At 40.5% G+C, this 22,090-nt stretch overlaps 3 protein-coding genes across 3 annotated transcripts; 2 read left to right on the forward strand and 1 right to left on the reverse strand.

Moving 5' to 3' along the window:
• Window positions 1-1,793: 1,793 nt before the first annotated feature.
• M406DRAFT_342690 (general substrate transporter) lies at window positions 1,794-3,790 on the reverse strand (the record flags this gene model as incomplete). The annotated part of the gene is made up of 5 exons (XM_040921798.1): window positions 1,794-1,935; window positions 2,031-2,586; window positions 2,679-3,214; window positions 3,333-3,652; window positions 3,755-3,790. 5 exons carry the CDS (start codon window positions 3,788-3,790, stop codon window positions 1,794-1,796), a joined length of 1,590 nt encoding a protein of 529 aa, XP_040773020.1.
• A 1,883-nt stretch (window positions 3,791-5,673) lies between these two features.
• M406DRAFT_266708 (NAD(P)-binding protein) lies at window positions 5,674-6,555 on the forward strand (the record flags this gene model as incomplete). The annotated part of the gene is made up of 2 exons (XM_040917818.1): window positions 5,674-6,029; window positions 6,093-6,555. The coding sequence occupies 2 exons, from the start codon at window positions 5,674-5,676 to the stop codon at window positions 6,553-6,555; spliced, it is 819 nt and encodes a 272-aa protein (XP_040773021.1).
• Window positions 6,556-7,859: 1,304 nt separating this feature from the next.
• M406DRAFT_266346 (uncharacterized protein) lies at window positions 7,860-8,084 on the forward strand (the record flags this gene model as incomplete). Its single annotated transcript, XM_040917796.1, has 1 exon — window positions 7,860-8,084. The coding sequence occupies one exon, from the start codon at window positions 7,860-7,862 to the stop codon at window positions 8,082-8,084; it is 225 nt and encodes a 74-aa protein (XP_040773022.1).
• Window positions 8,085-22,090: the final 14,006 nt, after the last annotated feature.

Below are 22,090 nucleotides of genomic sequence, written 5' to 3' on the forward strand. Positions count from 1 at the left end.
TGCAAGCTGCATAGAGACCTTGTTTAGGTCTAACATAGCAATAGCTAGCTAAGGTTGCTCTGGCATGAGAGTTCGCAATATGCTCCCATATGATAGCAAATTTAGGCTATGGTACGTTCATGTTGTTATGGCTCGTGACAAACAATAATATGTGCGCGCTATTAGCGGTGATGAGCTTGATATTCTGCTTCTCCTTCTCAGTCAAGGTAGCTAGCATAGGCTTGATCTGCTAGCCTTCACTCACCCAACTATTGCTGTCATTGAGAGACGAGTACCGTCATTAATTGAAACCTCAAGATCATGTTTGTAATAACTGGTAGACGAGCTTGGTGCCCTCGCCCAGAAGCTGCCTGCTGTGCACAATCTTGACAACCGGCTCGTCGTCCTCGTCCTCCTGTTCCGCTGTTATGAACTGACCGCGAGCATACAAATCATACCGCTTTAATGCAGTTTTTGCTTAGAAAGTGTCTAAAATAGGGGTTGTAAGAACCATCGGGGCTGCCAAAGTTCAGAACCCGCAAGCAGGGGTTTTTATGCGAGAGAAGGTTCACGAAGGCCCCATATGCTCTAGTTGAAGCTGCTGCTGTACACAGATACCTGACCAGCTGCGCCTCTTGGCCATCATCACTATTGCCATAGCCCAAAGATAGCAGGATAATAATGTCAGGCTTCCAGACTACTCTGAAAATGAGCTTGCGCTGTTGCTCGCTGCTGCTGCTGCCGCCCTAGTACCCTGTCACGCATACATCATCTGACGTGAGAATAGGGGGCGGTCCTGCTTGTTGCGGAGGCAGATTTTGAGCATGTAAAACACAAAGCTCATGCGATGAGCATTAGTATGGAAGGTGAGGTGGCAGATCTTATCTTCCTTTTACTTAGCAGTAGTATGTGTAGGTTGAGCGCGGAACTAAGCTTCCTCAACAGCTACAGGCATGCTGTGTTGGACATATAAACACGTGCTGTGGAGTTGTGGCGTGCTGCGCAGCCGTTTTGCTAAATCCAATATGCTGATAGCTAACCTTTTAATAACACTGAACATGCTAGCAATAATTCTAGCCTTGGATATCCAAATCTCGGCGAGTGCTGCAAATTCGAGCCTTATCATTGAGCTTTTCCTTTACAAAATAGCTGTACTAGCTGCTAGCTGCAAGAATCTCGAGGTTGTTGTCAGCTGCACCACAGCTGAGGCTAGGCGTAAATCTGGTGAGTGCGTTTGCTAAAACAATAATCACTCTTACTGTAACATGTGACATGCGTGGAAGCAACCCCATTGTGGTAGCTAGCCACCTTAAACTCCCACCAGGCTTTAAACCAGCAGCCGACAGAGCCATAGGCTTGAGGATAGCAAGTATCTCGACACTAGTAACAGCTGCATTGGTTGGTAGTGCGAGAGTATTGAGAAAGTAGACCTAGCGCAACCCGACCTCAACTGACTCAGCCGCTCTAGCACACAGATTCGACAGCTATAGCCATGTATCTAGCGCTAGGATTGACAACCATATCCCCAAGAGATTGCTTTCTTGTGACTTGCATGTTGTCTAGCACAGCTGAGCATCAGATGAATAGAAGTCCTTAGAGGGATATGTGAGTAAGTTACAATTACGCTAATACACTTCATAGCTCAATACTTATTGAACTCAGCAAATCGTCATTCTTCGAGTATTTGGACTCCAAGTCTCGGTATTATATTCATTGCAAAATTGTATGGATCAATGTCAAGTGTGTACTTGTGAATTTGTTAGTTAAGAACTAGCTAATCATTATCTGAAAACCGTCAGTGAGACTTTATCAACTTAGGCTACTTGGTCCACATGCTGAGTGCTCATCTTTCCCTCGGTCTCGGTCTGCTCGCCCAGTAGCGCGATAGCTCTCAGGAGGCCAACCTCTTCCTGTATAGCAGCCAGCACTTCTATGTCCTCCTCACTTGACTTGGATCTGTTTTGTACAAGAGGTTAATAACCGTTATGTGAAAATCATCGTCTTCCGGTTCTGGGAAAAAGAATCGGAGACAGAACAAAGGTCAAACATACCCAAAGACTTGGTCCATCTCCTCGAGGGTCTTACCCTTTGTCTCTGGGACAAAGAACCACACGAAGACAATGCCCAAAGCAAGCCAGCCGGCAAAGAATATGTACAAGCCCCACGAGATACGAGCCAGCATGCTAGGCGTCATTAGAGCAATGACAAAGTTGCACATCCAGTTGGCCGATGCTCCGATGGATGTTCCCTTAGCACGGATAGACAGGGGGAATATCTCGGCGATCAGAGTCCAGGAAGCAGGTCCCCAGGAGTAGGCGAAGTTGACGATATACAGCCAGATCATAACAACACAGGCCCAGCCCCCAGCAGCGTGTGATGGCCAGTCGTTCTGAAACTGAGAAGCAATCACGCCAACGATGACCAGTGTAGAGAGCATGCCGAAAGACCCAAACATAAGCAAAGTCTTGCGCCCGATCTTGTCAATGACGAGGACAGCCGGGATCGTGGTGCACACATTGATAACACCAGTGATTCCTGTCGCGAGAAGGGAACTTGTGCTGCTAGTGAGGCCCAGAGAGGTGAAAATGATAGGGGCGTAATATATGACTGTTGCGCAAATATCACTTATTAGCGGGGCATGAACCAAAACACCCGAAAATCAAACGGAATGATGAGGATGATGCAAGTCATTCTCCTACCTGAGTCGATGCCAGAAAATTGCTGGAAAAACATGACGAGCGATGCTATGGCGACGCGCTTGAAAGAGTCCTTGGTCCGAACGATCTGACCATACTGAGCAAGCTCCCGAAACCATATGTTGTTGCGCCACTTTTCCGAGAGGTTTGGAAACCGCTTCTCAAACATGCGCCTCTCAAAGATGCATTCGGATTGAATGTCGAGGTATTCGATCTGGATGAGCTGGTCGTCGATCGGAGCGCCACGAAGACGACTGAGCGTCTGGAGGGCATCTTCTTTCCGGTTGTGACCGACCAACCAGCGAGGTGAGTAGGGAAGAAACCAGACGCCAACTGCGAGCACGATGGCAGGAACCCCTTGAATGATCAGAGGTAACCGCCAGGCCCAGTCGGACTGGCCGTCTCCGGTACCACCTGTGTAATTCGTCCCATATGCGATCCAGTAGGCAGCCAGAATCCCAATGGTAGTAGCCAATTGTTGCATTGAGACGAGAAGACCTCGGAGTTCGGGGGGCGCTAGCTCTGCGTTGTATAGAGGACTGGTCATGGTAAAACAAGGTTCAGCTTGAGGTGACCTAATCACACCGAGCCAAAGAGAAGGGAGAGGGGGGGGGGGGCACTGGTGGCATTCAGCAGTCGAAGATTAGAACAACGTACCCAGCAGCGGACAGCGTGCCGACCCCAATGCCAGTGAAGAATCTGCCAGCATATAGGAAGCCTGCCGCGTTGGCACCCGCAGTAAGGTACGAGCCCAGGATAACCCAGATGGCACCAGAGAAGATTGTTCGTTTCCGGGAGAAAACCTCGCAGAACACACCAGAAGAGACAGCTCCGAGCCACCCGCCGAGCTGGAGGACTGAGGTCAACCAGCCTTGGGCGGTTGGATCGGCAGCGATGGAGGGAAACGATCGTTGGAAAGAATTCATGACGAGGGCTTGACCGAGCACTCCCTGCTGGTAACCGTAAAGAAGACCACCCTGTGAGAGCGACTGGTTAGTGACGTGGGGTTTTGCAAAAGCCCAAGTCTCACATATAGACGTTCACGGCAGGATTCTCTCTTCTCGAAAGAAATTACTCACGAAAGACGCAAACAGAGCAATATACAGTATCTTCATGTCCGACCGCAAGGCTCGCAACGCACCGCTGTGGTTGCCGGCTTGCGCTCGGGCGCTCGCGGCGGCCCCTATGACCGCCGTGTCCCTTCCGGAGGACATGATGATTACTGGGAGAGAAGCTGTCGTCACGAGGTCCCGGGTTTCATGAGCTGTGAGATGATCTGAAATGGCAATCTTGAAGGTCAAGTCGAGAGCAATGTCTCGAACCGCTCCAAAGTGGTTTCAATCGTGGGGAAAATGGGAAGGGGAAAAGAGTCCGAGTTGATATAGATTTAATGACGGTGACCGATTCTCGTCTAGCGACAGGGGCTGGACGAATGAGACTTGATCGTGAGCATCAAGTTCTCCCCCCGGCAAGCACATATAGAATGATAGACAAGTCGAACCTGATGGTGGTAATACGTCTTCTCTGCCACACATTCTTCCCCAGATACTCCACATGCCCTCGACGCGCGGGACAATGGAGATGGGGCGCGGGGAAAAGGCGGGGGAAGTGCATGGAGCGGGCTGGGGGTGGGTCAGAAACAAAAAAACAGGGCATTCGATGTTGTAGGGGGAATTTTTGCACAGACTTGAACAGACTTTCTCCAATCAAGTTCTTTAACACCGACGTAAGCCTCTCCACTCGGAAGGATACCCACACCGAGCACCACAGATAAACCGGTACCGGGTGAACGCGAGGTGCGAGAGAAGAGAAGGAGGCTGGCCATTTCAGAACTTTGATTATACCGATAGTGGAACGTTAGTGGTTTGTTCCATATTCAGGATGATGAAGAGAAGACTGCTGCTAGTCATCGATCTATCAGACTCAATAACATGTCTCGCTATGGAGATGTTCACACGAGAAAATGATAGGCCTGTTAACTGGATCCGAATCCTTCACCATTTTGGGTTTCGAATCTTCTTGCAGCTTCGCTAGCTCACACAGTCATCGTTCAGATTATCATGGACACTCTTAATACCACATCGGCTATTGCCAAACTCAGTAACGATTTGAGCAATGGTCCCGGCAGGTTAAGTTTCCGTTACAAGACGTGATATACCACCAGTAGGCTGGTGATTACCACAACTCACCTCGAGCCGCTCGTCACGACAGTATTCGTGTCTTCACAAAGAGAGAATCGCGACAGCACTATGGCATGGAAGTCTAAGGGAGCGAGATTCAAGTATTCGTGAGTGACGAGTGCAATAGCTTAGAGGAGTCCTCTACTGTTTAGCGAGATTATGACTTTTTATACGTAGGAGGAGATGGTAAGACCACAGCCGTCGTATTGTCTTTCATGTACGACGCTCGTCTTTCTAATTAAGAATGTCTAATCACGTTAGTCACGCTGAGAGCTAATGTCTTCGCGCCGTCGTTCAAGAGATGTGATTGATGAAAATTGAAATTAAGAAACTCATATATGAATCATAATCCAGAAAGACTCAACAACCTACCGTACAATTTGGGGAGGAGGTTTCCGATGCTTGGCCCCTTTGCCGCTCCCAGCATGAACACGTCTCGCGGTCATTGATGATATTCGCTTAGCGAGCCCACTTAAATCTAGCTGTAATCTTGGTATTGACTTGAGCGATTTACTAGATTCATGGGTCTGAGTCAAGTGCCCTGATAGCCCACTTTTTACTATGTGCCGTGGTATTGCCGAGGCTATCCCGTCCCCATACTAGAGCACCTCGTCTCGAGAGAGGTGAACCTCGTCTCGAGAAAGGTGGGGTCGGGCGATAGCGGGGGCTGGCGGTGTCATCATCGTGACGAGGGAATAACTATCTTTGGCATTCTATAGAAATTAGAGGTAGCCTTAGTGAGGAAAGGGATCAAGCAAATCCAACCGCTGTCCTTCTCTTTACTCCCCTAACACGCCTACCAACCATCCCACTACACCATGTCTTTGGCGCCATGGAGGCTGCTCCGAGGCAAAACCGCCTGCATCACAGGCGGCACTACCGGGATCGGACGGGCCATCACTCTCGAGTATATCCGGCAGGGTGCCAATGTAGCAGTCAACCACTTAGGTCTTCCCAAAGATGAACATCATAAGCAGAGCTTGCTGAGCGAGGCACAAGAGCTTAAGCGTCGCAGCACCGAGGAAGCACCTGTTGGGGAAATACTGGAGATTGCTGGTGATACCACCAACCCGGAAACAGGCAAAGCGCTTGTGGGCGCCGCTGTGAAACGATGGGGAAAACTCGATGTCTTTGTCGCCAATGCTGGGATATTCAAGGCAGCCGAGTTTCTTAGGTAAGATCTCGCAGGAAATGCAAAGAAATTCGCGAAAGAGACATATTGACACGGCGCACGCAGCCTAGACAAGCAGCTCTTCGACAGAACGGTCCAGGTCAATGTGAACGGTGCCTTTTACTCCTGCCAAGCAGCGGCGCAGCAGATGGTCAAGCAGGGCCATGGTGGAGCCATCATTGGCATTTCTTCCATCAGCGCCTTGGTAGGAGGGGGCCTGCAGACTCACTACACGCCGACAAAAGCTGCTGTCTCGTCTATGATACAGTCCATGGCGATTGCGCTGGCAAAGGACAAGATTAGATGCAACGCCCTGCTCCCCGGAACTATTCACACGCAGCTCGCAGAAGATGATATGCAAAACGAGGTGAAACGGACCTATCTTGAGCAGCGTATTCCCATGGGCCGTGTGGGAAAGCCGCAAGATTTGGCGGGGCCTGCTGTCTTCTTAGCTTGCGAGGAACTGAGCGGATATATGACCGGCTCACAGGTCCTAGTAGATGGCGGTATGTTTGTCCATTTGCAGTAATTTGAACAAATACATGAATGCAGATATCCATTCAAGACTAAGTATCTCATCAATGCCGCATTCTGGTCTCAAGTGAATAGATGATGGGGGGGGGGGGGGATGCTGTATCTTATGCATGCGGAAACAATCTGCGGAATACATTTGGCGATGCTTATTCATTATTCTTTCGCGGTGTTTCTAAGCCGTATGGGTCAGCAGGTAATTAAGAGACAGCGATCCAATCTCGTTGATCCAAGCCGCCAATGGCGTTTGTTATAGCGAAAAGAGAGGTACTCGACATCTCCAGACCTGAGAGAAGCTACGGATTATATTGCGAATATCTATATTAGAAAAAGCAAGGAAGAAGCGAACTCGAAAGCAGAGACTATGTAGGCCTCAGAGTTCTTCATAGCTAATGTCTGTATATATATACAAGCTGGAGCTGTAGATAGCAAAGCAGTAGAGAATATTGTAATAAGCACTGCTGTTATGACCCATCCAACACACAGGTCACGGGAACAGGCCCCGCTAACAAAGAACTAGGTATTACAATCCTACGTCAAGCCACTAGGACAGGATTACGTAATCAAGAGTTAGGATTACAGGATCAGTACGGATCAGTAGCTGATCCAAGATGATCCGGATCAATAGGATCACCCAGATAATCCAAATGATTCATCAGAAAATACAGTCAACGGATCTGAATGTTATGATGCACTGCAATATCCGAAGATCCTGAAGTATACAAAGGGTTTATGCTAACAAGAGCGGTATCAAAGTATCAATCCCTGAATACGGAAATATAAACAAGCAATCTATGCAAGTGCTTCAACTGTCTTTGGAGCTATTCAAGTGTGTGATAAATGAATACTTAGATTAACAACTGAAGAGCTATATCTGATCTATCTAATAGTAATGAATATGTTCTTATATATTCAGCTCTTCAGTGTGAACCGTGCTAGTCGATAGCGATAGTTGCAGTTCAAGGTTGCATCGATAGAACTGCTCGCAGTTCTCGCAGTCTATCCCTGCTCTGTAGAGCTTGTATCCTAACCCTGGTTAGTTTATTCATGTGTTGGGCTGTAATGCTTGATCTCTTGTTAGCAGAGCTCGTTTCGTAATCTGCAGGCTGAATAGGTTATAATATCATCTCCCTCCTATCAGTTGTTGTTCTCAACAATCTTCTGAAGATTTTCCATCAACTTGTTCATATATATTCTCATTCCTTCCTAATACGGAAAATAAACAGAATCGATAAACCTTGTTACAAAAAGACAGAGCAAAGTGCTTCTCTCTGGCTTATTGCTTTCTCTCAGTGCTCCGTTATGCCTTCCTGCTCCTATTCCAAGAGTTGTAAAGCTCTCTGTCTGGCTTCTGAGGAGGATTCGTTGCATTGCACCGAGTGCATTCGAAATAAGCGGGGAAACTGCGATATGCATAGCTTTACTTCTGCACAGATGCAAAAACTTATTATGCAATATTCGAAGATTGAAGCTGAATTGAATATTGCTGAGAAGAAAGCGATGCTAGCGAATATAAAAATGTTCTGATTGTACAAATAGTGCTGTTTGTAAGCTGAGAAGATAGTATGTGCTGTTTGTTAGGATCTGGATATGATTGAGAAGCTTAATTATATGGAGGCGAAGGAATCGGCAAAAGAGCAGCAGGCTTGTATTTCTGCTAGCTTTCTTCTGAAGCGGTTTGATGAACTGTGTAATGATGCACTGCAGTATCCGAAGATCCTAAAGTACACAAAGGGTTTATGCTAACAAGAGCGGTATTAAAGTAGTAACTAATTGAATACGGAAATATAAACAAACAATCCGTGCAAGTGCTTTCATTCGCCTTTGGAGCTATTCAAGTATGTAACAAATGAATACTTAGATTAACAACTGAAGAGCTATATTCTGATAGTCTATCTAATGGTAATGAACGTGTTCTTATATATCTTGCTCTTCAGTGTAAACCGTAGGAGTTGACGATCGATTGTTGCAATCTCTAGCCTGAACTGTAAGAACTGATGTTAATAGTTGCGATTCAAGGTTACATCGACAGAACCGCTTGTGGTTCTTGCGATCCCTTCCTGATTAGTTCTCATTCCTAACTCTAACCCTTAACATATGAAAGTCTTGAGGAAGCTTGTACTCATACAACCATAGTGTTCGTAATTAGCAAAAGCGAGCTGCTAACTCTCATACCAGCTCATACAACTCACTTAGCCAACTTATACAACTCACTTAGCTAACTCATACAACTCACTTAGCTAACTCATACAACTTACTTAGCTAACTCATATGCAGTAGTGTTGTGGTGGCCAGGGTAGTAGTCTGTAGGACATGGAGTACAGTGAGTTAAGAGTTCTCATACATATAAAGAATACTACTCACTTTTTAAATTCTTTAGCTATAAGCAAAAATCAAGTATTCTTTTCTCTTCTTTTCAATTTTGAACTCTTTAAACAGATCTAAGACAGAGTTTTCATTTTATTCTTATGTGTAATAAGCACTGCAGCAATCCGAAGATTCCAAAGTATACAAGAGGTTTATGCTAATAAGAGCAGTACTGGATGTGAGCCTTGAATACGGAAATACAACTGAGTAATTGTGCAAGTATTCACTGCCTTTGGAGCTATCAGAGTAAGAAAGTAATCTGATACTTAGATTAACAACTGAAGAGCTATATATTTAATCTATCTAATGATAATAAGCGTGTAATTATATATTCAGCTCTTTCATATGAATTGCTGAAATCTCTAGTGTTGTGGTGGCCAGGGTGGTAGTCCGTGAGACATGGAGTACAGTGGGTCAAGGGTCCTCATACATATAAAGGATACCACTCACTTTTCAAATTCTTTAGCTATAGAAAAAAAAAAAAAAGCATCCTTTCTCTTCCTTTCAATTTTGAACCCTTTGAACAGATCTAAAACAGGTTTTTCACTCTGTTCTTGCGCTCGTGTAGCCTTAGTTTGCTATCCTCATCTGTACAGGCACGTGTTATGACCCATTGTTATGACCCATCCAACATGCAGGTCACAGAACAGGTCACGAGTAACAGGGACCAGGTGTCAAGGATTCAACGTCCTGACAAAGCATCGATTATATAACCCAGGGTTAGGGTTATTAGCGGATAGATACAGTCGACGTCTATCCCGTCGATGAGGGAATCGATGGAATCAACATCGATCCTATCTATTCGGACTGAAGAACCAAGTATATGAAGGTTTACATTTCCTACTGTTAAATAGATTTCCTTTAGATAGTTCTTCAGTTGTTAATCTAAGTATCAGATTACTCTCTACTCTGATAGCCCCAAAGGCAGTAAACACTTGCATCGCTTATTAAGACTTGTACGGTTCCGTATTCAAGAACTTGATACTTTAATACTGCTCTTGTTAGCATAAACCCCTTTGTATACTTAGGAATCTTCGGATTGCTGCAGTGCTCATTACATTTTGACAACTCTTGTTCAAGAACGGTTCAGTATTACCTCTTGAGCAATACGGAACACGATAGCTCCTCCAGGAACCCCTTCGTCCTCGCACGCCCCTATTCAGAAAGAACTGATTAATCAGATATACCAGCTTATCCAGCATATTCAGAATCTGCATAAATAACAGCAGGCTCAAAGCGCTATCATCGCCAACTAGCAGGCTTAGCTAGCTCAATAAGCTCAGCAGATGCAATTAATCTCTGCAATTACCAGCAGTGCTGAGAAGGTATACAAGATGAATAAGCTTGCTATATACAATAGCAATCAGAAGATGCTATATAGATTCCTTACCCACTGCAGAGCATACTTTTTGCATCACACAACTCAGTTCATCATAGAATCTGAGAAGATCATCCTTGCAGGAACTCGCCTCAAGAAGAATGCTCTCATTTAATACAAGCCTTCTCTATGCAACTACTTGGAGCATCAGAATAATCTCAACATACATACCCAGAGTACTAAGAACATATTCGATTCCTTTGAAAGCTTTGAGAAAGCTCTTAAAGAAATCTTTAGCAATTCTAACAAAGAATGCATTACAGCTCAGCAGCTTATAAACCTTAAACAAACCAAATTAGCTTCTGCTTATATAATCAGATTCAAGCAGCTCTTAGCAAGACTTCTATAGGAAAACAAGAATCTTATGAAACATTATTATAAGGAACTCAAGAATAATATTAAGAACGAAATCTTCAAACAGAATTAGCTAGAGAACTTTGCAACATTCTTCAATCAAGCTATTCATATTAACAACTATCTATATGAATAACAAGTGGAAAAGTTTAAGAAGAAAGAAAGCTAAACTTAGAGATTTCCAGCTAATACGAGCAAGAAACTCCAAAACAAGAATAGCAGTTGATATAGCAGTACAGCTTAGAGCAGCACTATGCATGCTGATCTCATGAAACTCAATACTATTAACAAGCAATATAACAAGAAGAATAGCATTACTTGCTACAACTGTAATAAATAAGAATATATTGCATGCAACTGCTATCAATTCCGGAAGAATAAATAGCAACTAATCTAGAAAGAACGCTAGATGAATATTGCTCAACAACAGAAACCCAATCAACTAAGCAAAAACACTCCCTTGGAGCAAGTATCAGACTCTATCGATTATAGAAGTCTCAGCTGAACATTCTGCTATAATAATAACTGCTTAATACATCTCTCGAGTAAGAAAGATTCAGAATAATTCCTCCAGAAACCTAGATGCTACAGGCAGATAGCAATAGCAGAGCAAGGATATATGCTTAGCACAATTGCAAGCAGCAACGATTCGAACTGCTCCAATGTTACTGAATGAAGCATTCAAGCGCTGGAAGAAGAGCTTAACAACAATACCCTCCGCCATTCCCTATCATCTGCACCAGATACTATAACTAGAGAAATGAACAAGGAATAGTACCCTCTTAGTTATTAGTACAAATATCTAAACAATACTGAAAACGCTTTTCAAACAATGGAAAAATCAAGCTAGAACGAATGATCTAACAATTTACTAGAATCTCTCATAAACAATAAACCCAAGAAGCTTACAGAAAGATTCCTCTTTAGCATTGAATAGAACAAGGAAACAACATGAATTAAATATCTTGTCTATAGAATAAAACTAGAGAAGCTCTTTATCTGCATTCCCTTGCAGAGCATCGAAGCATAAGAAGATAAGAACCCTTGAATCAGCCCACTTTACAACCTATATCACAAACTAGCTTGGATCTCCTGCATCTATTATAGCTATAGAATGCATTTCTCAGATAAGGTATAACATGAATAATTCTTCATTAGAGAATCAGAACAAATCCTTTAAGCTATTAAAGAACAGAAACTCTGCTTCAGGAAGATTCTCAACAAGCAATATCATAATGCATATATCGAGCTACCAGATAATTGCTCCATGCAATATATAAATAAAAAGATAAAATAGTAGCAGTGCAAAACAATACTCTGCATGATTCACATTAACAACAAGATTTGCAACTAGTATTAACAAAAAAAAGATCAGAAATAATAATGATACGAGCAAAAGCAAGCCAAAAAGCTCGCTCAAGAAGCAGCAAAGCAAGCTTAGAAGAACAAGCAGTTCTCAGCAAACCCAAAAGAATAAGATCATCTGTAAAGAGACTGCAGATAATCAAACTGGAACAATCCCTATATAAAGCTTCTAGAACAGATTACACTCATATCAAGTTCAATATATACATTCAAGAATGCAAGTATAGCGCACTATTGAATAGTAGCGCTCAGAGAAACTTCATATTCCCATATATCATCAATCAGGCACAACTACAATAAAGATAGAAGAAACGCTCATATACTCTCAGCACCATAGAAGAACAATCTATTGCATACAATCAAGGAATAATCAATAAGAAAACTAATCATCTATCTATCTTAATCCAAGAATATATAATCAGAGCTTCCTTTGATATCACGAATACAGCACAGCATAAGCTAATTATAAAGCTTTCATAGCTTAAGAAGCATAATCCTTAAATCAATTGAACTACTAGCCAGATCTTATGAGAACAAGCTGTACCCAGAGAGATAATCACAATCAATAGCGCAGAATCAAAGCTAGTAATTGAAGAATACTCAGAAAAAGAAGCTTCATACAACTTCTTACATACTTTCAAATCAGCAGAGCTAGCAATTCAAGAAGAAGAACCTAGTAATAAGCAAACCCAAATAGTACCAGAATGCTAACAGATTAATAAAACAATGAAAGCAAGACTCTCAGCAAGTTGGTTCACTCCAGAGCAACAAGGAAAAGCTTCAGAATGTGAATTATAGAACCACACAGGAAAAACCTCGAAATCAGGCCCTCGAGCGCTCGATCTAGCCCGAAGCGAACGCTCAAAGCTCTCAAAAACATCACTAAAAACAACGAACGAAAAGAAGCATGCTCAACAGTACCTACTATTCCTCCAAGTAGCAGAAACAGCACAAGAACTAAAACTAACACTTGCAAACATATTATAAGAATATTACAAGTTCAAGAAACTATTTCAGAAAGAATTGGATATGGAATTGCTAGAATACAGCTCATACAATTACGAGATCCTGCTACAAGAAGAGAAACAACTCAAATTCTTCCTCATCTATAAGCTAGATAAAGCACAACTAGAAGCACTCAGGGAGTACTTCAACGAGAATCTTAAGAAAGAATACATACAATCATCGCAATTACCAGCAGAATATCCCATTCTGTTTGTACCAAAGAAAAACAGCAAGCTCAGGCTATATATTGATTACAAGCAGCTTAACAATATCACAATCAAGAATCAATATTCGTTGCTATTCATCAAGGAATTACAAAATAGGCTATAAGAAGCATAATAGTTTACAGTTCTAAATCTAAAAGAAGCTTACAATCTAATCAGAATAAAGAAAGAAGAAGAATGGAAAACTGCTTTCAGAACACGCTATAAACACTACAAATATTTAGTTATGCTCTTTAATCTAATAAATGCTTCAGCTTCATTTCAGGAAATGATTAATTACATTCTATGCAAGCATCTGAATCAGTTCATCATCGCCTATCTCAACAATATTCTTATTTACTCTCGAACATTGGAAGAATATAAGAAATACATAGAAACAGTGTTGCAAACGCTTCAGAATGCAAAGCTTCTTATAGAACCTGCAAAGAGTCACTTTCATGTACAAAAAGTCGACTACCTCAGATTCATAATTAAGCTAGAATGCATTAAGCTACAGAAAGATAAGGTAAAAGCTATCAGAAACTAGCTAATTCCCAGAAATATCAGAGATATTAGATCTTTTCTCGAATACATTAACTTCTATAAACAGTTCATCAAGAACTATAATTGAATCGCACATCCTCTTACAAATCTTATTAAGAAGAAGCAATCTTTCGAATAAATCTCCAAGGCACAAGAAGCTTTTAATAAGATTATCAAATACATTACTTCAGAGCCAGTTCTATATGAAGCAAACCTTTATAAATCCTTTAAAATTGAGACTAATGCATCAGAATATGCACTCGAAGAACAACTTAGCTAGCAAGATAACCAAGAATGTCTAAGGATTATAAGCAACTTCTCAAAGAAGTTGAATAGCTCAGAAATCAACTATAGAATCCCTAATCAGAAACTTATAGCAATAGTAAAAGCCTTTGAGAAGTAGCAATACTATCTCATTAGCACACAATACTCAATCATAATTCACTCAGATTACAAGAATCTAACTACATTCATAACAACCAAGATTTTGAACAAGCAACAAATCAGATAAGCAGAATTCCTCTTATAGTTCAACTTCAAGATTATGCACTACAAAAGCTCAGAAAACGAACAAGCAAACGCTTTCAGCAGAAAATCAGACCATCGAGATACAGATTCCTCGAACATATAGAACATCTTCGCCCAAGATGAATCGGAAAATCTCATCAACGTACATAGAGAACTGAACGCTGCTCTCAGAATCGAACCCTCAGAAAGAGATTCAGAATCAATAACTCCGAACAAACAAAACAACTACATCAAGAATATACATAATGCACCAGCATACAGGCATCAGGAAATCAGAGCAATCTACAAATGCATCAAAAAATACTAGAACTCATCAGATCTTAGAAAAAGAATTGAAAGCATTCTACAACAATGCAATAGCTGTAAGAAGAATAAAGCAGAAAAATACAAGCTTTACAAACTACTACATTCCTTACCAATACCTACAACTATTTAGCAATTCATTAATCTAGATTTTATTACTAAGCTATTTCTCTTACAAGAACTCTTAACTAAAATGCAATATAATAGCATTCTAGTAATAGTTTGTAAACTGAGCAAGTATGCTTATTTTCTTTCCTATAAGAAAAGCAGTATAGCAGAAGAACTCGCATATACATTTCTTAGAACGATTATTGCTAATCATAGCATGCTGAAAGAAGTGATCTCTAATAGAAACAAGAAGTTCAACTCAAAATTTTGAACTTCGCTCATAAAACAGCTCGGAATACACTACAAAATATCTACAGCATTCTACCCGCAAACAAATAAACAAACAGAAAGAATAAATCAAATTATTAAACAGTATCTACAACACTATATCAATCAGAAACAGAACAACTGAGTTAATCTATTGCTTCTTATACAGTTCGCTTATAACAGTGCAAATACAAGCATAACAAAGAAATCACTATTCTTCATACTCTATAAATATAACCCAACAGCTTACTACGAAATATTGCTAGAAGCAGATGCAGAAGCTGCAGATAAAAGGGTTAAGAAGATCAAGAAAGTTCAGAAAGAACTCCAATCAGAATTATAATTCGTTCAAGAACGAATAATGCAGTATGCAAACTCCAAAAGGATTAAAAAACCAATCCTACAGAAGGGAAATAAGGCTTACCTACTTCAGAAAAACATCAAAACAACCAAACCCAGCGAAAAACTCAACCATAAGAAATTAGAACTATTCAAAATCTTACAACAGATCTCTCCAATCAACTACAAATTAGCATTACCTCATAGAATAAGAATATATCTAGTTTTCCACATCTTACTGCTGGAATCAGCAGCACAGAAAATACTAACAAACAACACAGCAAAAGTAGAAAACAATAAACCAAAATATAAGATAGAGAAGATCCTTAAGCACAGAAGCACAAACAACACAAGAGAATACCTCATTAAGTGAAAAGATTATCCAGCAAGTGAAAATTCATAGGAATCACGAGAAAACATTGAAAACGCTCAGAAAAAGATAGCTGAATATTGGAAAAGGAAAGCCAGTACCTAAGACAACCGCTCCAGCTCAGAAAAAAGCCCAGAGCTCACCATCTCATCCAAAAACCCAGACCAATCCACCACTGCATTCCCCACATCCACAGAATTCCAATCAAAACCCTCAAAAGAAGGATCTCCAGCAATCACAGCAGATTCCTCTGCAACCACAGAACGAACCCCAGCAGCAATACAAGCTCGCTCCTCCGCTTCCACCCTTTCCAACTCCTCCACATTATCAATTCCCCAACGAATAGCGTACATCATCTTTTCATACCACATCCTTTTCTGCTTACACAGCCTAAGAAGTTTAGCATTCAGCTCAGCAGCTTCCTCCTTAATCACTTTCATCTCCGCTTCTAAGCAACAGTATTGAGCAGTTATACAATTCAATTATACAAGCATTAGGCTACGCACATCGCAATTCAACAAACTCAGATGCATACAGATCTAATAGCAGAAAGATTCAGACTTAGCAATCTTACATTCAGCTGAAAGATTATAATCTTTGCAGTATGAGCAAGATATAAGCGAAAGAAAACTGAAAATAGCTACAGCAGAAAGAAGGAATGATTTCTGCAAAGAACAAGAATAAGATTTAGCAATACAATAAGAACTAACTCTATTCAACATCTCGATTAGAAAGGCAAGATCACGAACAAAAGATTTGCTAGAGTATTTACAAAAGATTATTGGGAATAACAACTAATAGAAAGGAGATGATATTATAACTCATCCAATATGCAGATTACAGAATAAATCACGAGTAACAGGGATCAGATATTAAGAATTCAACATTCTAACAAAGCATTAATTATATAATTCAAAGTTAGAATTATTAGCAGATAGATATAATCAACATCTATCCCATTGATAAAGAAATTAATGGAGTTAATATCAATTCTATCTATTCGAATTGAAGAACCAAGTATATAAAGGTTTACATTTCCTACTGTTAGATAGATTTCCTTTAGATAGTTCTTCAGTTATCAATCTAAGTATTAGATTACTCTCTACTCTAATAGCTCCAAAGGCAGTGAACACTTGCATCGCTTATTGAGACTTATACGGTTCCGTATTCAAGAACTTAACACTTTAATACCGCTCTTGTTAGCATAAACCCCTTCGTATACTTAGGAATCTTCGGATTGCTGCAGTGCTCATTACACTCATCCAACATGCAGGTCACCAGCCAGGACACCCGGAACAACTGTTCGGAAAAACAGGAAAGGATTCAACATCTCAAGGACTAAGGCTTATATAAGCAAGGGTTAGGGTTACAGGATCAGAATGGATCAATAGCTGATCCATGGTAATCCGGATCAGTTGGATCACCCAGATAATTCAAGGAATCCAACAACCAATACTACTAACAGGACTGAAGAGCTGGATATATAAGAATACATTCATTCCTATTAGATAGATTTCGTATATAGCTCTTCAGTTATCAATCTAAGTATCAGACTATACTACATTCTAATAGCTTCAAAAACAGTAAATACTTGCATTGCTTATTAAGATTTATCTGATTCTGTATTCAGGAACTTAATATTTCAATACTGCTTTTATTAGTATAAACTCTCTTTGTATACTTTGGAATCTTCGGATTGCTGCAGTACTTATTACATTTTAATAACTCTTGTTTAAGAACAGTTCAGTATTACTCTCTTGAGCAATACGGAATATAATAGCTTTTCCAGAAACTCCTTCATCCTTGCACGCCTCTACTCAGGAAGAACTGATTAACCAGATATATCAGCTTATTTAGTATATTCAGAATCTGCATAAATAATAGCAAGCTCAGAGCGCTATTATTGCTAATCAACAGGCTCAGCTAGCTTAACAAGCTTAGCAGATGCAATCTATCTCTGCAATCACCAGTAGCGCTGGAAAAGCATATAAGATGAATAAGCTTATTATATATAATAGCAATCAAAAGATGCTATATGAATTCCTTATCTACTGCAGAGCGTATTTTCTGCATTATAAGATTTAGTTTACTAAGAAATCTGAGAAAGTTATTCTTGTAGAGATTTATTTCGAAAAGAATGCTTTTATCTAGTATAAGCCTTTTCTATGCAACCACTTGAAGCATTAGAATAATCCCGATATGCATACTCAGAATACTAAGAATATATTTAATTCTTTTGAAAGCTTCGAGAAAGCTCTTAAGGAAATCTTTAATAATCCTAATAAAGAATGTATTATAGCTTAGCAGCTTATGAATCTTAAGCAGATCAAATTAGCTTCTGCTTATACAGTTAGATTCAAACAATTCTTAGTACAATTTCTATAGAAAGATAAGAATCTTATAAAGTATTATTATAAGGGATTCAAAAACGATATTAAAGATAAAATTTCTAAGCAGAATTAGCTGAAGAACTTTGCAATATTCTTCAATCAAGCTATTTGCATTAATAATTATCTATATGAATAATAAATAGAGAAGTTCAAAAAAGAAGAAAGCTAGATTTGAAGATTTCCAGCTAATATAAGCAAGAAACTTCAAAACAAGAATAGCAGTTGATATAGCAGTATAGCTCAGATGTCAGGGTAAAAAGAGCACACAAGTGAGGTGAAGAGGTGTGAGCTGCTCCCAAGCCGCTCTGTTGATGCTTTCATTCAAAGGGACTACTGAACCTATCTCCCTCCTCCTCTTTTTCGCTGCTGAACCTATTGTTCCCCTTTCTCTTATATATACAATTGGCCTAAACTAGATGAGATAACAATAGCCTGATAGCTACGCAGCATCGTACGAGAGCGCTGCTTCAGAGCAAAGCTCTTGCAGCAGCTCTGAACTGCCTTCAGGGATCGCAAGAGCTACCTATTTCCTTTGTACGCATACAAGCTCTAACAAAATCCTTCCTCTTCCAGATTCCTGTTCTTAGGAACTATGTGCCCGAGCTGCTCTTGTACAGATCCATAGATTCCTTTATACTTGTTAATAGTTCTCTCATCAGTTAATTCTTATTATTGGAATGCCTCGCTCTAGAGAGCTAAGTTTCCCTCTGCTAATAAATCATGTGATGTTGTGAAGGTTGTTCCAGCGCTAGCACAGCGCAGATGCAGCATAGTTACAAAGACTGTGCAGCTTAGCGCAGTTATTTATGCTACTGCAATCTCGGAATAGCTTCTAGAGCTAGATAACAGAATTGCTTGGGATGTATGCACTAGTAAAGCATTGTTGTTCCTTATTTCGCTCTTACGCCTAAACCTCCCTCTCTTTCTATTTTCTCTTCCCTCAGCTATTACAGCAGCAGTAGCAGCAATAACAATAACAATAGCAGCAATAGCATAGTATATATATCCCTATTCTCTGAAGCATTGCATAAAAGCTGATTCATTACAGATATCTTCTTTTATTGCTATTAATGCATCTGGGGAAGCTGCGCTAATCCCTGAGGTTTCTGAGAATCAGACTGCCTCTGAGGCTTTGGAGGCTGGCAATGCCTCCTCCGGCGCTGTTGATGCAGTGCTCCCTCCTCGCTATCCTCTGCTCTCGAACGCTCCCGCTGCTCCCGCATCCTCTCCTTCTCGTGGCCGCTGCAGCAGTCAGCGTGGTGGCTGCAAGGCCCCCGCCAGCAAGAAGCGCAAGAGGGCCTCTTCCTCGCTCTCTCTCTCGCCCTCGCCCGAGTCCCTCGCGACTTTCTCCCCGGGGGTCCCTCCTCTCATCACTCCCACAGCCTCCGTGAGTATTCAGATATACTGTGTATACAGCATCGTACTGACATTGTTAGGCTGTTAAGAGGAAGAAGATTCCTGCGGGGCTGGGTGCAGTGCGCCCCTCGGCAGGCTGGTGCCAGAAGTGCATGCGCTGCTGCATCCAGAAGCCGGATATCCGGTGCCAGAATCAGGCAGATAAGCAAGCTCCCTCATCGCTGTCCTACTATTCCTCATGCTGACTCATCATAAGTTCTAATGCTTGTTGTTTTCAGTATGCTAGCAACAATCATCTTTGCTACTCCGTAAGTAGTATTATCTCTGCTCCCTCTTGTCTTTTGCGCTGCTTACAAGCTGCTATAGCTTTCATACGAAGCAAGCTTAGCTCTGGATAGTGCATGCGCCTTTGGTTGGGAGCTGATCGATGAAGACTTGCAAGGTGTTCTCCAGCTGATGCGCTCTATAGATGCTGCTTCTGCGCTAGTGATTAGTACATCTTCTGCTCCCGTTTTGAGCAGGGAGTTGATATTATTGCTCCAGTGCAGTATTAGCGCTCTGAAGATATTAGCTGAGGCAGCTTGCAAGCTCTCTGAAGCAGCTTCTGAAAAGAAAGAATAATCTCTTTAAAAACTCTGAATGGGTGAGTATGCTTTTATAGCATGAGAAATAACTAGTATTAATTGCTATAATGCAGAAGCATTGCTAACTTCTTGGATGGATAAGCTATATAAGAATTTTTAGTTTTTCAATTAAAAATTAAGCAGCTTCTGTACTGCATTATTACTGCTTTAACTATGCTTTGTATTCTTTAATTAATAATCCATTATTAATAAATGCTTATAGTTTTTATAAATTCTTATTGCTGCTATATCTCTTTCAATGTATAAGGAATTAGCAGTTTCTAGATAGCTCTTAGTATGCTAGAATAGCTTCTATCTTCTAATGCATCTTTTTCTCGAGATTAATATCAGAGTATGCTTCAAGCTTTTTTTCATCTTATTTATTAAAGTTTTTTAGAGCTACAATTGAAAAGATATTATAGATCTTGTATTTTGCTAGCAATTCAAGCTTATATGCTAGTTTATGCATTCTTATAATCTCCAGCACTTGAAAAGAGCTAAGATATTTGTTTGCTAGTTTATTATTAATGCTTTTTTAGCATAAATGCTTAGCTAAAACAAGAATGAGATTGTTAAGAGAGAATCTTTTATTAGTATAATATTTGTTATACTATCTAGTATATGCTTATCTTACATGATTAAAGCTTTTCTAAGCTTCTTTATAAGCTTTAGCAAGATCTTCGAGCTGCTCTAAGATCTTGAGAATATAGCTTGGATGCTATATATTAATATCTATTAGTTTTGTTAATTGGAATTCATAAAGCAATATAGCAGATAATAATTCTATTCTGCTATAGTTTGCGCTGTTATATGCTGCTTGTGCAAGAGATAAGCGCTGCACTCAATCTGCTTGAGAAAGGCTGCAATAAGCGCAGAGATATTGTTCGAAGTTTTAGTTCTGCTGCTTAGTTTATTCATCTGTTTGGAGATGAAATGCAGTGCTTAGGTGCTGCTTAGTTTTCAGGTGGAAGCAGAAGTTAGTTTAGAAGTAGCTTGTAAAGAAGCTTCCTCTGTTTAATATAATGCTCTTAGGAATGCTATAGAACTGATATATATGCTATAGTATAATATCTGCTAGGCTGCTACTTGTAAGCTGTATTGTTATTGGAATATATAGAGTATACTTTGAGTATCTGTTAATAATTACTAGAATAGCATTATAAGCTTTATTATAAAAACTAATAAATTTAAGCAGACTGGTAATAAAGTTTATTGATATCTCAGCTTATAAGCAAGTTGCTGGTAGTAAGGAATTGAGCAGGCTATATAAGCATTGTTTCCTTGTTTTTATCTGCTAGCATACTGCATATATATTAATATACTTCTTTATATTCTTAGCTAATGCATTCTGTCAGGGTAAAAAGAGCACACAAGTGAGGTAAAGGGGTGTGAGCTGCTTCCAAGCTGCTCTGTTGATGCTTCTATTCAAAGGGATTACTAAATCTATCTCTCTTCTTCTCTTTTTTGCTGCTGAATCTGTTATTCCTCTTTCCCTTATGTATACAATTAGCCTGAACTAGATGGGATAATAATAGCTTGATAGCTATGCAGCATTATACAAAAGCGCTGCTTTAGAGCAAAGCTCTTGCAGCAGCCCTGAACTGCTACCAGGGATTGCAAGAGCTATCTATTTCCTTTGTGCACATACAAGCCCTAACAGAATCCTTTCTCTTCTAGGTTTCTGTTTCCAGGAACTATGCATTCGAGCTGCTCTCGCACAAACCCACAGATTTCTTTATACTTATCAATAGTTCTCTCATCAGTTGATTCTTGTTATTAGAATGCTTCGCTCTAGAGAGCTAAGTTTCCCTTCGCTAGTAAGTCATGTAATGTTATAAAGGTTATTCTAGCGCTAGCGTAGCGCAGATGCAGCATAATTACAAAGACTGCGCAGCTTAGTACAGTTATCCATACTACTGCGATCTCGGAATAGCTTCTAGAGCTAGACAACAGGGTTGCTTGGAATATATGCGCTAGTAGAGCACTATTGTTCCTTATTTCGTTCTTGCGCCTGAATCCCCCTCTCTTTCTATT

Source organism: Cryphonectria parasitica (assembly GCF_011745365.1).
Source record: "Cryphonectria parasitica EP155 unplaced genomic scaffold M406scaffold_8, whole genome shotgun sequence".
Taxonomy (NCBI): Eukaryota; Fungi; Ascomycota; class Sordariomycetes; order Diaporthales; family Cryphonectriaceae; genus Cryphonectria; species Cryphonectria parasitica.